The sequence below is a fragment of the Mesoplodon bidens genome (assembly GCF_964165515.1).
Source record: "Mesoplodon bidens genome assembly, chromosome: 19".
Taxonomy (NCBI): Eukaryota; Metazoa; Chordata; class Mammalia; order Artiodactyla; family Ziphiidae; genus Mesoplodon; species Mesoplodon bidens.
Genome location: NC_138179.1, coordinates 15,595,483 through 15,613,394, shown reverse-complemented (window position 1 = coordinate 15,613,394; position 17,912 = coordinate 15,595,483). Strand labels below are relative to the sequence as shown.

Sequence of the window (17,912 nt, the reverse complement as noted above, 5' to 3'; positions counted from 1 at the left end):
AGATGCCGCGGAGCGGCTGGGCCCGTGAGCCATGGCCGCTGAGCCTGCACGTCCTGCGCATCCAGAGCCTGTGCTCCGCAACGGGAGAGGCCACAACAGTAAGAGGCCCACGTACTGCAAAAAAAAAAAAAAAAAAATGATACTCTCGGAATATGCCTCAGTCTAGAGGCATCAGGGAAAGCCTCTGGAGAAGGGGACACCTAAGCTACAGTCTGAAGGATGAGTAAAAGAAGTAGGCAAGCAAAGACGGAATGAAGTGTACCAGGCAGAGAGAAGAATATGGCAAAGTCTAAGAGATAAGATGGCCTAGCTTGTTGGAAATACTGTAAGAATTTTAGAATAGCAAAATTCACCTGCAGTTGAAGTACCGGATATCTGAAACTAAATGTTGTCATTTTCCAGGGGAAAAGAAAATTCTTGTCATATGAGCACTGGTCAGCATTGGTCAAACTTCCAGCTACTGGCAGAAAGTCATCCTACTAAATAGAAAATTGCCCTTGCACCTTTAATGAGAGACATTTTGTAAGAGAGAAAAACAGAAAAAGTGTTTATATAGTACTTTGCAGATCTATTTTAGCATATAAATGTGTGATGGAATTCTCAGTCCTTTTATTTAGATGTTAATATTGATGCTGTGTCCCAGTTAATGAGACCTGAGGGACCAACACCCCTATATGACAGCTGCTCAGCCTACTAAGACAAATGCACATAGAAGAACCTCTGTCTGGTGGCCTCACCTTACTCTGACTTTAAAGGGTTATGAGCCCTTAGGACCAAGCATCTCCCCAGTTGACCAAAAGGAGAACCCAGATTGAAATCATGGTCCAGGTGGTATACACATTGTTAGGCTGTGTCTTGAGTGGTGGTTAGGATGTGCCTGAGATGGGTGGGGAAGATTGAGGTAAATTAGCCAGTGATGAGTGCTGCTGTTGGCATTCCAAGGTATGCTTGTCATGTATAAGCACATGTGTCTCGTCAGCCAAGCCAGATTCCCAAAGTATAACTTTTCCACCAGTCCATTTTGCAATTAAGACACATTTTATACCACATAAAGCTAACCTGTGAAAGATTTATCTGCTAGCTAAGGGCTCTTTCCAGGGTTGAAGGCACTGAAAATGGTCTTTAAGCAACCATGTATGGTATTTACTCTTAGTGTTCGTTTTCTGTGGATGCAGTTTCTCCAGTTCCATCACAGTGTAACCTTTGAATTGTCTGCCCTCTAGTGGAGATATGTGGTTAAATTAACCAGTGTCTCCCGGCTTTAGGAAAAATACCTAAGTTTTCTCAATTGGCTTTCCAAATTTTAGCCTCTGTTTCCTTGAATTTTTTATTACCACCAAAGCAACATATTTATAATTTTATTCTACTTTCTAAGATGCTGATAAATCCCCTCCCTCGCTTCCCCCTAGGATCAGGTCTAGACCCCTGCCCTCGGCAACTTATCTTTGCAGCTGACCTCAAGGCAAGCCTTGGGTTTCAACTCAGCTGGTCAGTTCACCACCACCCCAGTGTGTCAGACATATTCCCACTGCCCTTTACTTTTTGTTCATGTCTCAAATGCTCTGTCAGCCTCTGTGCCTCTTCAGATCTTCCTCTTCCTTCAAGACTGGATTCAAAGCTCTCTTGTTCCTGTGAACACTGTACCCACAGTGTTCTCACTTCTGAACTCCTATGCAATATACTTCCTGTGCCATAAATTTACACTGTATTTGTTGGATCAACATTTCAAATATAACAGCCTTATCTCTTCAGGCAGATAAGCTCCTTGAGCATAGTACTATCTCGTATTTCTTTGTGTCTCTGATGGACTCTAGCAGCTCTAAATGAATATGTTGATTATTTATTTGCCATTCAAAGATATTGAGCATCCTGCCTCTATCTTTTCCCCTGTTGATGGCTGAAAAGCTAATTGTCTAGATTTAAATATAAATATTAACAAAATAGCAATGCATTTCCCCCTAATCAAAACTGACAGCAGTACATCTGTTTTAAATATTCTATTTTCTTTTTGGTCAGAACCAGTGACGGTATGTATCAACTCCTTAGTTTGAAAATGACTGGAAATTTGAAAGTAATCATGCTGTTAGTTTAGTAATATTTGGTAAGTAATCAGTGTTGCTTCATTACCCTTCTGCATGTGTTCTTTGACCTTATTTCTGAATAATGTTTCAACTTAAACTTTGGTTGATCATAGTCTAATTCTTTATATCCATAAACAATTCAAAGATTTAATATTAAAAGACTTCATACGTGGATTTTACTTAGCCTCCCCCAGGTGTTATCAATGCTTTTTATAGTTTAAATTCCTTGTGGAGGAATGCTAATCATGTATAGCAGAGGACGAGTAATAAAACCAGAAGCCAAGCTAAGCAAGTGGGGTGTGGCTAGCAGGACACACAAACAAGAGAACAGATTATAGAGAGGCACTATCTCCAAGGTGAAGCTAAGATCAGAGTCAAGAATTTTAAACCAAAGGTTAGAGAACAGTAAAGATGTTGCCATGGGTAGAGGTGATATTCAGAATATTTAGCAATATGGCACAGCTATCAACCAATCAGAATAGGCAGGAGTAAGACCTGGAGGTCCTCTACTCTGCCAGGCATTAACCTGATTGTTGCTGGATCATGAAACATTCAGAGGGGCTCTAGGCAACCACTATTTACCATTCGGTATTTCAGTGTGTAAACAATTAGTACAGTTGTACCACCATGTCCTGGCTGAACATAAGACCATATGTCTGTATTGAGGCCTCAGGCTACAATGAAGGAAATGGACCAAGTGTGAGGTCTTCAGAGAGTGGGATGTGGAATTTCACTTTAATAGAAGGAAACAGAATCTGGACAGGGAGATAAAGACAAGGTCTTAGGCCCCTATTGGTGTACCTGGAGTATTCCTTTAAGCAAGAGGGGCAGTTTGTTCCAGTAGAAAGTATATTTGCCCTTCCCAGACAGAATCCTGACTGTTCCTTACTCTTAGGTTACTTTGAGCAAATTATCTCACTTTCATGAGGCAGTTTCTTCAGCTGAAAAATAAGTATTAATCATACCTGTGCTGCATTTATCCTAGGTTGGCTCAAATGAGATAATAGTCATGAGAAGACTTTAAATTATGGAGTGGCACACAGGCAGAGTCTTATTATCTTATGATGGATGCTGCTTGCTCTCTACCCCATGTTTAAGCACTCATTTTGGATTGACAAACCAAGGATATGACCAATAATTGAATGGAGATGAGGCACATGATATACTGAGTTAACCTAAGGTGTATTCCTAATTTTGCCACTTACTGGTTACCATACCTTGGGCAATACTTATTAATTAATCTAATATCTACGGAGCATCTTCTGTATGACTGCCACTATGCAAACATAGTCCTGCTCTTACAGAGCTTACTGTCTAGGAAGGGAGACGTAAGATCTTTCTGGAGAGCTGAGTTCCCATCGTCACTGATCTCCCTGGCACCTAGCACAGTTATCTGGAGGAGGAGTAGCTCTGTGTACTCTGAGCTTTTTTTTTTTTTTTTTTTTTTTTTTTTTGCGGTAGGCGGGCCTCTCACTGTTGTGGCCTCTCCCCTTGCAGAGCACAGGCTCCGGACGCGCAGGCTCAGCAGCCATGGCTCACGGGCCTAGCCGCTGTGCGGCATGTGGGATCTTCCCAGACCGGGGCACGAACCCGTGTCCCCTGCATCGGCAGGCGGACTCTCAACCACTGCGCCACCAGGGAAGCCCCTACTCTGAGCTTTTTGATGTTTTTCCAGACCTTAAAGACAAATGTTTTCAATCTTAACTGCTTGTCAGTTATCAGGAGCTTTTAAAATATGCAGATCCTTGGGCCCCCCACACCTCATGGTGTGCTGGTAAATGTTCAAAAACCTGTTTTCTGGGTAAGAGGTGCTTTGTAGCATTTGCTGATTTCCCTGGTAAATACTCCTAGCATGGCCAATTTCAAGCTACCAATGTGAGTCTCATAAGATCCTTAAAAATCTAGCAATTGGCTCTAGCACACCACTGGCTTCACCTCAGAGCTAAAGAATAAAAGCCTGTAGGCAAGAGGCCTGGAGATTTTTGTTATTAAAAAGGTTTTGAATGGAGCCAGAGTTAAGAACCAGTGACCTATGAAGTTTCCATATTGCATGCTTGTCAGATGTGGCAGATTCAGGCTAGTTGCTTTTTAAAACCAAGTAGCCTCAAGGAGTTGGATCTCTGTGGTAGAAAAGACAGTCTAGCAACTCTCTAATTATGGCAAGTGGGTGGGTTAAGTCACATATATTAAATGAAATGTTCAAGTGGAATAAGGATTGTAAACCAAAGCCATCCAATAACAGCTCTACACCCAGAGCTCGGGTTTTCTAGTGGGCAGTGGCTGGACTGTGATACCTCTTAAACTAGCTGTTGACCAAAGACTTGGTGTTCTTCAGAAACACAGTTATTGAAGTCACATTCTAATCAAGCTGGTTTTCTCATCACTGAGGAAGTACCTCATTAACCGTTCCAGCTGTGTTTCATACATATTTGTATTCGAAAGGAATTCAAAGGAAGCACTTGAGAAATAGTAGGTATCTCACAGAAGTTTTCTATTGCTTGAAATCATGGGCAAGAAAGTTTATTTCGGGCTTCTTAAACCCTGTCATGAGAGCATGGTGTGGCTTTGATGTCGGTAATAAGTATTGCACTATATTCTGGCTTCCTTATTTTACTTTAATGCATGTTACATCTCTCTAAAATATGACTAGATTGACTCTCTGTTTTGGTTCCTAATACCAGCAAGTACTGTACACCTCAATTTAAGCTAGACTTTAAAACAAAGTCAAATTATATTGGGACTGCTGATTTGATGGTGTCTGACCTTACAGACCAGCTTCTCAGATGTGAGTGCCCAGGTTATTCATTCTGGTCCTGGACAGTGGAGTGTGTGTGTGACCACACTTGCAGGTCCTTTCTGATCTTCAGCCTTCCAAATGGGAGGCCACTTCGTTATAGACACCAGCCTATAAAAGTATCCCTATGGCCTTCAGTGCCTCTTGTACTGACATAAGAATCATCTTCTTTATTCTTTACTCTCCTGGATATCTCTATGGCCCTAGTCTTTAGAAGTTCTACTTCATTAACTATCTTTAATGGCCTTTTTCCTGTCCTGTTCATCTTGCCTACATACTTACTAGCTGGTCACCAGAATTGGTAGAGTTGATTAAAGATGGCTGCAGATTCTTTGCTATTTCTCCCACTGAGAGATAGTGTCTAATTCCCCTCCCCTTGAACCTGGGCTAGACGTCTTTAATACACCAACAGAGCATGGCAGAAGTGACACTGTGCCAGCTCTGAGCCCAGCCTTTTGGAGTTCTAAGCCCCCATGTGAAAAGACCAACCCTGAGGCCACAATGGACTTTGAGAAGGTCCAATCCATAGACGTTCTAGTTGACTTTCCGCTTGAGCCCCGCTTTCCAGTTTTCTAGGCTGAGACGTCAGACATGTGAGTAAAGCTGCCTGGACCCTGACTACTAGCCCATCTTCTAGCTAAATACCACCTGAGTATCACTGACTGACCTTTAGCAATGCCATGTGGAGCAGAAGAATTGCCTAGCTAAGCACTGCTTGAATTTCTGACCCATGAAATCATGAAATATAATAAATTAGTAGTTTGTTATTAAGCAATGGATAACCCAAACTGCTGGTTCCATCCCCATCTTCTTTGTCTCTTGTTACTAGGAGAGAATCTAAGCCTTCTCTTACCAGTAACCAAGTGGCAAAATGGTGCCTTTACTTCCTCCTCAAGCCTGTGTTCTTCACGTTTGCTTCTTCCAAAAGCCAGAAGCAGGGCTTTTCTGATTTCGAAGCTCACGTCCATTCTTAGGAAGACTACCAGATTACTTTATCCTGTCTGACAGACACCTCCCAGTATTAATTTTCTCCCAGGGGCAGAAGTGACTGATGGATAATCTGAAGTCCAGTTAATGGATAATGCACCACCACTTTTTGTGATCATAGGACTGTTATCTTAATATTCCTACCTTTATGGACGCATAACATCAATATTACTTGATAGCCTTAACCCCCAATACCCGTACCTTTGCTCCAGCAATTCACAGCTGCTCATCATTCCCTAAATGTCCAGACTCTTACTCCTCTTCTGTTCCTTTTGCCAACGCTTCTGCCTGAAATACTCTTTCCTCCTATTTTCCATCCAACACAAACCGACTAATTCAAGCCCAGCCTGAAAATTAACTTCTGTGAAGCATATCCAAGCCCCACAGTTAGTCATTTCCTCCTCTGTTGTTTCTACAGCATTTTGAATATCTGTAAGCCAAATGACATATCATTATGATTTTTTGGCTTATGGAACTGTCTCTCCTAATACAATGTGGACTATCCAAGGATAAGGGCAGTTTTGCTTAATTTTAATTCCTGGTGCCTAGCACCTAACACGTAATAGGTAGTCAATTAGTGTTGAATGAGTGAATGAATATATAAATGAGAGCAAGTGAATGATTCTGTCTGTTTAACCAAAGGGAAAACCTAAGGTATTACTTCCAGATCTTCGTCACAGGCTAACTCCTGAGCAACAAAAACTATTCTTTTAACCGGCTAAGGAGAAAACATAACGGGCATAGTCCTCACTAGCTGAGAATGCACAGCCAATTAGCTCCAAGTGTTCACATGGTTTTAGTTCACCGCTCTAATCACGCATTCATTCAACTCTTTATCGAGTTCCATCTGCACATAGGGCATTGTGCTAAACACAGAGTGAGATGCAAAGGGAAAATAAGGCAGATTACAGTCTGATAATGGAACATAAAACAAGAACCCAGTGGTAACCCAGAAACAGATCTCGGTAGTGCCACAGGAAACATGCACAGTGACCGTCAGGTTTGGAGGGAGGCAGACAGCCTATCAGTAAAGTGATAGAAGAAATACCATGAACTACTGGCTTTTGAAACCAGCTTTGAATGCTAGGGAAGGATATAGGAGAGGGGAGAGGGGCCTTCCAGGATGATGAAACAGCACAGACAAAGGAAGTTAATAGTTGCTTTTGAAAACTGATGAATGAGTCCACTTGGATTGGAGTGTATGGAAAGTGTAAAGAATCTTGCAACAATAAAGCTTGGGAAATTATTGCTTAACACCTACCTAGCCTGGTGTTTTTCAAGGCTGGCAGCACTTCCAGCCTACTTCTCAGCAAATATGACTTGGGTGCTTACGTTTTTTCCAAACATCTTTTACTTAGTTACCTACTTTTATGCTCAGGTATTAAGTAGATTAATAAGAATACATTAATTTTTCAATTCATACTTAATGGTTCCCAAATACCCTAAAATTATGTATTTTATTTTTTAATTGAAGTATAGTTGATTTACAATATTATATTAGTTTCAGGTATACCACATTAGTGATTCAATATTTTTAGAGATTATACTTCATTTAAAGTTATTACAAAATAATGGCTATATTTCCCTGTGCTGTATAATATATCCTTTTTACTTATTATACATAGTAGTTTGTATCTCTCAATCCCATACCCCTATCTTACCCACCCCCTTCCCCCACCTCCACTGGTAACCACCAGTTTGTTCTCTATATCTATGAGTGTGTTTCTGTTTTGTTACAAACATTTGTTTATTTTATTTTTTAGATTCCACATATAAGTGATAACATAGAATATTTGTCTTTCTCTAACTTATTTCACTGAGCATAATACCCTCTAGGTTCATCCATGTTGTTGCAAATGGCAGAATTTCATTCTTTTTTATGGCTGAGTAATATTCCATTATGTATGTATGTATGTATGTATATATATATGCCACATCTTCTTTATCCATTCATCTGTTGATGTACACTTAGGTTGCTTCCATATCTTGGCTATTGTAAATAATGGTCCTATGAACATTGGGATGCATGGGTCTTTTTGAGTCAGTGTTTTCTGAATATCCTAAAATTAAATGCACATTCAGAATCTCACACCATATTGTTTATAGGTCAAATTTTTCTTAAGAACATCAAGAAGAAATTATATTCTTTAAATAAAAACTACTTAACAATAGGACTCTGGAATATTAAAAAAAGTCAACAAACATGTATTTAATCATTTAATTAATTAGTTCTCCTTATACATCAGAAATTATTCTATTTACTAAGAAGAAACATGTTTATCTCTACAGTTTTCTCCTTGTGATTTCTTTTTTTTTTTTTTTTTTTGCGGTACGCGGGCCTCTCACCGCTGTGGCCTCTCCCGTTGCGGAGCACAGGCTCCGAACGCGCAGGCCCAGCGGCCGTGGCTTATGGGCCGAGCCGCTCCGTGGCATGTGGGATCTTCCCGGACCGGGGCACAAACCCGTGTCCCCTGCATCGGCAGGCGGACCCTCAACCACTGCGCCACCAGGGAAGCCCACTCTCCTTGTGATTTCTAATGTTCTGAGCACGTTGACTACTTGCATTTCTTGTCTCTTTTCTTTTTTTTTTTTTTTAACTAACAATATGTGAAGTTACTTGACAAGGTAGGTGGTTATATATGGTCTGGTGTATGCACTTGTTACAATAGAATGGTAAGCATTCTCCCTTTAGCTACCATTTAAATGCCACTATTCAAGATAACTGTATTATCTGGTAATTAATCTTGCTGAATAAGCAATGTTGTATCTGCGTTTTTGGCAGTGAATTCCATTGAAAAGCATAATCAACACTCTTCATTAAAAAAAATCCACTTTAGCTTAGGCCTATAATGCCTTGACATACTGAGTTTTTTTTTATTTTGTTTTTGTTTTCTAAGTCTCTTTTTCCAAGTAAGATGAAAGGGAAGCAAATCATTCATTGGCCTGACTATTGTAATATTAATCTAAGAAAGAAAGAAAAAAGTCATTTGGGGATCTTGTGTTAGAAACACTTCTCTGACTTGCTTTTTTTGTGGGCCAAAGGAATTTCCACTCCTTTGGCACTATTTTAAAGTGTAGAAGTCATAGAAGAAAGGTGACAAAGGATATTACTTTATTATAAGCCATGAGAAAAGTTATGCTTTTTTCTGCAGTTCCCTTCCTAACCACTGTCCCGGGGTATAGGTACCAAATGCAGATTCTTAGTTAAGAGGCAGCTGGTTATAGCAGAAATGTAGACCTGAGTTCAAATCATGACTCCACGTGGCATTTATTGGCATTGTGACCTTTAGCAAGCTGCATAGCGTTGTGGTGCACATTAAATAAAATAATGTATAAAGTACCTGGCCCATAGTAGTGTTAAATAGATGTTAGTTCACCTCTGTAGATGTAACTGGTTTTAGCTGTTTGTGGCCCCTAAGGAAACATCAAGGGTATTTTTGCTTTTTATTTCTCATCACAATTCTCATAGGTAGAAAAATCTACCAAAAAAGCTGAAAATAATTTGAATTATCTCTTTTTGGTCAGCTCATTTTATGTATGAGGGAAAGGATATTAAGTTAGTAATAGCCCATAAACATCTAAAAGGGTACTGAACCTTAGTAGTAGTCAAGGCACAGCAAATTAAGACCATGGTGAGATACATACAACACTAGATTGGCAAAAAAGAAAAAGAAAACATCTGATGATTTTAAGTGTTGGCTAGGATTTAGAACAACTGAAACTCTCACTCCTTCCTGGTGAGAGTATAGATTGGCACAGCTACTTTAGGAAATAATTTGGCACTAGCTGGTAAACTTGTACCTTTAGTTATTCTGTGACTCTGCATTTCTACTCCTAGGTACCTTAGGTGTACGTATATCCCATTGACACTCTTGTGCATGTAGACCAAAAGACATTACAAGGAAGTTATAGCAGCATGGTTGATGTCACCAAAAACTGTAACAGTCCAATCTGTCTGAGTAGAATGGGTAAACTTTGATATATTCCTATAACGCAGTCTTTTACCCCAGCAAAAAAATGAATGAACCGTAGCTATAGGTAATAAATGGATGAATCTTATTAGCATAATATTTAGTTTTTAAAAAGTATATTGGTGTAAAAATAAAATACAGTGTGTGTGTGTGAAAAAATTTTTTTAAAATAATAAACATATTGGGAAGACTGCATAAGTGTAATACAATTTTTAAAGCCCCCAAACAATCAAAACTAAATAATATATTGTTTAACAATATAGACATCATGTAATTTTTTTAATAGTGGAATAAAAAATAATGCAAAGAACCAATATGTAAATTAAAATGAAATTCTAAAAAATATTCAAATAATACAAAATAAGGCAGAAAAGGAGAAACACAGGTATAAAGGTATAGGGAACAAACAGAAAATAAATGGATTTGGTTCTACCATGTTACTAACTATATCAGTAATTACATTAAATGTTAGTGGACTAACCACTACAATTAAAAGGCAAAGATTGGCACAATGGGTAAAATAAAGCAAGATCCAACTACATTCTGTCTATAAAAGACATTCTTTAAATTATAAAGAGATTGAAAAATATACCTTGCAAACAGTGAGCATAAGTCTGGAGTAGCTATGTTAATATTAGATAAAGTAGATTTCAAGATAAAATGTCTTACTAGAAGATAAAGGTATCCTGAAAAATAAGAATCAAGTTAAAGGATTTATATTTCCTTCAAAACTTACTATGAGCTATAGTAATAAAGATATAGTACTGGCATAAAGAATGACAAATAGATCAATGGAACAGAATAAAGAACCCAGAAGTAGACCTCACTTACACTGTCATTTGATTTTTTACAAGGAGCCAAGTTATCAAATGGAGAAAGGAAAGTCTTTTCAATAAATGTGCTTGAAAACTCGAAATCGATATGGGAAAAAAAAGAGCCTCCACCCCATCTCACACCACATACAAATATTTATTCAGGATAAATCATAGACCTTATACATAAAACCATAAAGGTTTTAATAAGAAAATATTATAGAGTGTCTTTGTGACTAAAGGGTAGGCAAAGGTTTCTGAAGACATAGAAAACAGTAACTATAGGAGAAAAAAATTTCCAATTAGACTATAATTACAACTCTCACACATTGTTGATAAGCATGTAAAGTGGTATAAGCACTTTGGAAGCCCTGGTAATTTTCTCTAAAATTACACATGCATGTGTTCCATGACCTAAAAAAACACAAAAGCACATGTCCACCAAAAAAACGGCAAAGAATGCTCATGTAAAAGTTTTATTCATAATAGACAAAAACTCAAACATCCTGAGTATATATATCAATAGGAGATGAATAAACAAACTGTGGTATATTCATACAATGGAATCCTCAGGTATAAAAAGGAAGGAACTCCTTTTACATACAACAACATAGGAGAATCTCAAAAACATGCTGAGTGAAAGAAGCCACACACAAAAGAGTACATAATGTATGATTCTATTTGTGTGAACAGGGAAACCATTTAAATGGAGTCATATGCTATATACTAATTTTTTTTTTTTTTTTTTTTTTTTTCTTTTTGCGGTATGCGGGCCTCTCACTGTTGTGGCCTCTCCCGTTGCGGAGCACAGGCTCCGGACGCGCAGGCCCAGCGGCCATGGCTCACGGGCCCAGCCGCTCCGCGGCATATGGGATCCTCCCAGACCGGGGCACGAACCCGTATCCCCTGCATCGGCAGGCGGACTCTCAACCACTGCGCCACCAGGGAGGCCCTATACTAATTTTTGATGGAAAAAAATTGTGGTGGAAGAAAAGTAACAGTGGCTGCCTCTAGGTTGTGGGTGGTGCCAGGTATTAAATGAGAGAAATTTCTGAGCTGATAGAAATGTTGCATTTCTTGGTAAAAGTTTGAGTTACACAGATACATACATTTGTCAAAACTCATTGAATGGTGCACTTAAGATTTGTGCATTTATTTCATTGTATATACATTTTACCTTAAAAGAAAAAAAGAACTGTAATACTGAATTCTAATTATGTGCATTTAAGGGCAAGTACACTGTAAACTACTTTGAAATGCAACAGAAGAATAAGATGGATTGATCAGTGAGGCAGAAAGATTAATAGAGAAGTGATAACGCAAATATAAAAAATGTTACTGGTAGAATCCAGATGGTGGATACACAGGTTCACTATAAGATGTTTCAGCTTTTCTGTATGTATGAAATTTTTTATAGTAGAATGAAAGCAAGAAAATTATAAACTTAAAATTTAAGATAGTGGGACTTCCCTGGTGGTCCAGTGGTTAAGACTCTGCGCTCCCAATGCAGGGGGCCCGGGTTCAATCCCTGGTCAGGGAATTAGATCCCGCATGCCACAACTAAAGATCCTGCATGCCGCAACATAAGATCCCGCACGGGGCAACGAAGATCCCACGTGCTGCAACTAAGACCCGGTGCAGCCAAATAAATAAATAAATAAATAAATATTTTTTTAAAATTCAAGATAGTACTCACATCTTGGGAGAAGGATAAGAATGGGAGATAAGAAATAAGCACACAGGTAAATGCAAAGGTATTGGTACTATTCTAGCTTTTAAGTAGAATGTTGTTCACAGGTATTCATTTTATTATTGTGCCTCATAATTTACATATATTTTAAATATATCTATTGTCATGTAATTTTTCATACAATTAAAAAATGAGAAGAATACATCAGAAGTAGAAATCTATTAACCACTGATAACAATAATGAAGCATTATTTGTTAAATGAGATTCCAGGAAATCATTTCTATTTATTACAGTTCCCTTGGGCTCCAAAATCTAACACTTATCTTTGCTTATGAGTCTTCTCATTTTCATTCTTGCAAACTTTCCAGGTTCTGACTATTGACTGTAGAGACGATCGGTTCTTTTCATTTTAGCACCATTCTTTTCACTTCCTACAGGGCATACTTCTGAACGTAAAACTTCCCCTGTAGGCAGAGTGTAATATACCATGACACCTCCCCTTTCCTCCCTCCGAGGGTAGGATCTTTGCTGTCTTCTTCCCTTTGTGCAAGATAATGGGCATACCTGAAATCAATAATGAAAATAAAAAGTTATAGAGCTGGCTGTGGCTGCCCAGGAATGGAGGTAGAATGATGTAGAGGTGAATGGGGATGGTTCCATAAACTCGAAAATGTAGGTGACTTATCAGCAGACAGTACACGTATTGTTTGAGATTGTTTTTCTCCTCCTATTTTTGTGTTTGCCAAATAGGGCAAAAGTGACCAGAGTGCAAATATAAAATGTCAGAGAGCAAACTTAAAGAAAAAATTAGCACCTCACTATCATTAATTCTCTCATCTTTTCTCACTTTTCCTTCATGTTGCTATTCTTGTCTCCATGAAGATCTGTATAGTATCTTAACATATAATAATTCCTAACCTCGGTTAGGGAGGGGTGAATGATATGCTTTTTCAATGTGTTGGGAGGCAGTATTTTATCAGTTTTAATTCTAGCTTTACTACATGAGTTTCCTTGAGCAACTTCTTTCCTTTCTGTGAATTTCAGTTTCTGTAAAATATTCATATTTCATTGAGCCTAAATTGCCATAAGTATAACACCCTCAGTTATTTTATGTGCCACTAAAAAAATAAATATTGCAATTAAACTATGATTCAATGCTTTTTAGTCACATTGATTGTAAATTTATCCCAATTTGTATGTATGTGTCAGAATCAGTGAAACTAGGGTACCGTCAACCTTCTGAGTTTATAAGGAATAAGTTGGACAATGTACTTAAAGTGTTGAGCAAGGCACCTGGCATGTTATAAATACTCAATAAGTAGTAGCCATTAAGGTAATGGTGACGTGATCATGAACACTTTGCAAAACGGTGTTCATTGTTTAGGTTGTTCTTTGGGGATCAGAATCATTAATAGACCATCTTGAAGAGATTTGTTGGTGAAAGTCAGAATACCCACTCATTTTAAGTTTAAGTAATATAACAGTAACATAGCATCTTCAGTTGGTTTTCAGAGGTAATTCTTTTAATTATGAGCACTTTGTTATTAAAAAAAATTTGTAGACTATTGTGAAAGTTTCCTCCAGGAATAAATTATGTTAATATATATCAACTCCCTGGGTTGGTTGAAGTCACTTTTTATGGAGAGAATTTAGTTTAAGTACACAGCATCAATGAGATATTCCTACATGTAAAGCTTAGTAAAATTACAATGTTGGTATTATGATATGAGACCTCAGGTTTTAAATTATTTTTTTCTCATTTTCCTGTCTATACAGGAGGCAGACAGTGGGGAGGAGGAATGCCGATCACAGCCCAGGAGGTATGTTTGTTCACTACATCCTATAGTATTTCTGTAGTTAATGTGTTTTCTCTAATTCTTTCTCAGTCTTGTCAGATTAGTTTATCCTTGTTTTCCAAGATGCTTAGTTGGTCTCTCAAAATCGAATTACTTTAAGAATCCAGTTACTGGGCCTTCCCTGGTGGCACAGTGGTTGAGAATCTGCCTGCCAATGTAGGGGACATGGGTTTGAGCCCTGGTCCGGGAAGATCCCACATGCCGCGGAGCAAATAAGCCCATGTGCCACAACTACTGAGCCTGCGCTTTAGAGCCTGTGAGCCACAGCTACTGAGCCTGCGTGCTGCAACTACTGAAGCCCACATGCCTAGAGCCGGTGCTCCGCAGCAAGAGAATGCACCACAATGAGAAGCCCACGCACTGCAACGAGGAGTAGGCCCCGCTCACCCATGCCCAGCAACGAAGACCCAATGCAGCCAAAAAAAAAAAAAAAAAATTTAAGAATCCAGTTACTGACTCAGAAAGATTTTAAATGGTAGACTGCATTATGTTGTGCACCTGAAATTAATATTATGTTGTATGTCAGTTATACCTCAGTAAATAAAGTAACTAATTACTTTAATTAAGTGGTAGATTTCTCTTTTTTTAATGCAGAAAGGCCAGTATTGGCCCAGCTTTGACCCAAGTCTCTAGAACTGTCTTGGGTAATAAAAAAGCAAATTTTCCTTACCTTATAGGAAAATGTCAACTAAGGAACATTTCAGCCTTTGGTTTTATACTTATTTTTGTCATTCATTTTGATAGGTTTTGGCAATTTTTACGGATTGGTTAATATTTCACTACCTCAATACAAAGAATATACTAAGTAACTTACCCAATCTTTTAAAATACAGTGAACCTTTTTTTCTCCCTCTTATGGAATAGTGGGCACATTATAAGGATACCAATACCTGCTGCCATTAAAAGAAAAAAATTGTGAGAGACATCTAGGACATATATAATAACATTTCTGTTACCTTCTTTAAAATTTTTTATGGTAATATTAAAGATTCAATAGTTCAGAATTCACTGAAATCCTTAGAACTTTGAAAGTCTGTAATAGCAATGTCAATGTTGTATGCAACAAAATATATTATATGATATTTTAATTTCTCAAGATTGCATGGAATTCAACTTTCCTGTTATAAACATTATTATACTGTGACACAATAGGGTACATCTTCTGTAAGAAATAAGTGCCTTTTAAAAATATTTGTTTAAATGTCTGTGAAATAAAATGTTTTTTTTTAATCAACTCCCTCCCACAAGAAATAGTCCTGGTAAGTTCTAGACGGTCATTTAAATGCTACCAAATTTGTGTCCTCTGAACTCAATCACAAGAGCTATTCTAGATGATAGTGAGAACAGATACAATAAACGTGTTCATTGTGGAGAAGCTGGCTAAAGGGCGTGCTTCCTTAATGATAAATTATCGTGTCTTTGTTGATATATATATACCTCACTTGTGTAAACCACAACTTAATATAAAAATAGTTTCTTTTCATCAGTGACTGAGGTTATTGGCAATATTTTTCCTGCCTTATCACAAAAATTTAGGCTTAAAGCTTAATTTCTCACTGTCTCTTAGGGAAGATCTGACAGTGAAGTGTCATTCTTTTGCATAGGACTAAGAGACAGAAACCTAGCAGAAATGTTAGCTCACTGTTTACCAGAGACATCAGAACCTTATTCCCATTAGAATGAGAAAGGATTCCAAAGGATTCTTAAATTTTCTATTAGGCCAGATTTAAAGATCTCTGGGTGAGGGCTTCCCTGGTGGCGCAGTGGTTGAGAGTCCGCCTGCCGATGCAGGGGACGCGGGTTCGTGCCCCGGTCCGGGAAGATCCCACATGCCGCGGGGCGGCTGCGCCCGTGAGCCATGGCCGCTGAGCCTGCGCGTCCGGAGCCTGTGCTCCGCAACGGGAGAGGCCACAACAGTGAGAGGCCCGCGTACCGCAAAAAAAAAAAAAAACAAAAAAGATCTCTGGGTTAATTTCTTTATGCATCTACTGGGATAAATCCCCCAAAGTTACATAATGATGAGGCAATGCAAGTCTATTTTCTTATTCACAGCACTGAATTGTCAAACCATTAAGAACCATAGAAACAATATATCATTGAAACTAATACCAATTCCAGGTAATAAAAAAAATGTTGCATTAATCTCTTATTTTAACCAAATATCATTTATTGGGAAAGTCATAAGTTAAAAGTAATCTTTTAGTATAATTAGCTCAAACTATGCTGCCTTTAAAAACCAGTGTTCACAGGCAAAAACAATAACAAAAATAGATAAATTAGACTGCATCAAAATTTAAAACTTCTGTGCATCAAAGGATACAACAACAGAGTGAAAAGGCAACCCACAGAATGGGAGAAGATATTTGCAAATCATGTAGCTAATAAGGGATTAATATCCAGAATATAAAAAGAACTCTTTTACAACTCAGCAAGAAAAAAACAACCTGTCTTAGTCAGCTTGGGCTCCTATAACAAAATACCATAGATTGAGTGGCTTAAATTTCAGACATTTGTTTCTCACGGTTCTGGAAGCTAGTAGTCCAAGATCAATGTGCTGGCAGATTTGCTTCCTGATGAGAACCCTCTTCCTGGCTTGTAGACAGCTGCTTTCTTGCTGAGTCCTCACATGGCTGTAAGAGAGAGGGTGCTCTGTTCTCTTCCTCTTCTTGAATGTACACTAATCCTATCATGTTGGCCACACCCTCATGACATCATCTAACCCTAATTTCCTCCCAAAGGCTCCCTCCCATCTCCAAATATCATCACATTGGAGGTTGGCTTCAGCATACAGATTTGGGGGGCACATAAACATTTAGTCCATAACATTCCACCGATGCCCCCCCAATTCATCTCCTTCTCACATACAAAATATATTCATCACATCCCAACAGCCCCAAAGGTCTTAACTCATTCTAGCATCGACTCTAAAGTCCAAAGTCTTATCTAAATATCATCTAAATGGGCTTCCCTGGTGGCTCAGTGGTTGAGAGTCCGCCTGCCGATGCAGGGGACACGGGTTTGTGCCCCGGTCCAGGAAGATCCCACATGCCGCCGAGCGGCTGGGCCCGTGAGCCATGGCCGCTGAGCCTGCGCGTCTGGAACCTGTGCTCCACAACGGGAGAGGCCACAACAGTGAGAGGCCCGCGTACCGCAAAAAAAAAAAAAAAAAAAAAAAAATATATATATATATATATATATCCTTAAATATCATCTAAATAAGATATGGGTGAGACTAGAGGCAAAATTCCTCTCCATCTATGAACCTGTGGAATCAGATTAATTATACACTTTAAAATACAATGGTAGGACAGGCACAGGCTAGACATTCCCATTCCAAAAGGGAGAAGTAGAAAGGAAAGAAAAGATGACAGGGCCCAAGTAAGTCCAAAACTTAGTGAGACAAATCCCATTAGATCTTAAGGCTCAAGAATAATCCTCTTTGGTTTGATACTGTGCCTTCTAAACCCAGTGGGGAAGTAGTCCTGCCTTCAGGACTCACTGGAGTGGTGGTGTCATCTCCAGGGATCACCTGAGCAGCCCTGCACTTCTGGCTCCCTTGGAGTACCACCCATGCAGTGTTTTGCAAGGGCCCACCTACCTGGCATCTTTGAAACTGACGTGGAGGCAGCCTTGCCTGTCAGCCCTCGCACTCTCGGCGTGTGGTGGGAGTAGCAGCCTTGACAATCTCTGAATCTTTTTGGGGTACTCTTCCCTTTTCTT

General features: G+C 38.8%; 1 protein-coding gene across 4 annotated transcripts in view; it reads left to right on the top strand.

Annotated features, from left to right (window-relative positions):
- SSH2 (slingshot protein phosphatase 2) overlaps nt 1-17,912 on the top strand; it is a 246,294-nt gene that overhangs the window by 88,522 nt on the left and 139,860 nt on the right. For all 4 annotated transcript variants that reach the window (XM_081219857.1, XM_081219859.1, XM_081219856.1 and 1 more), the window contains one exon: nt 14,113-14,156. In XM_081219857.1, coding sequence (XP_081075983.1) covers nt 14,113-14,156 — 44 coding nt within the window. The remainder of the gene's footprint in view (nt 1-14,112; nt 14,157-17,912) is intronic.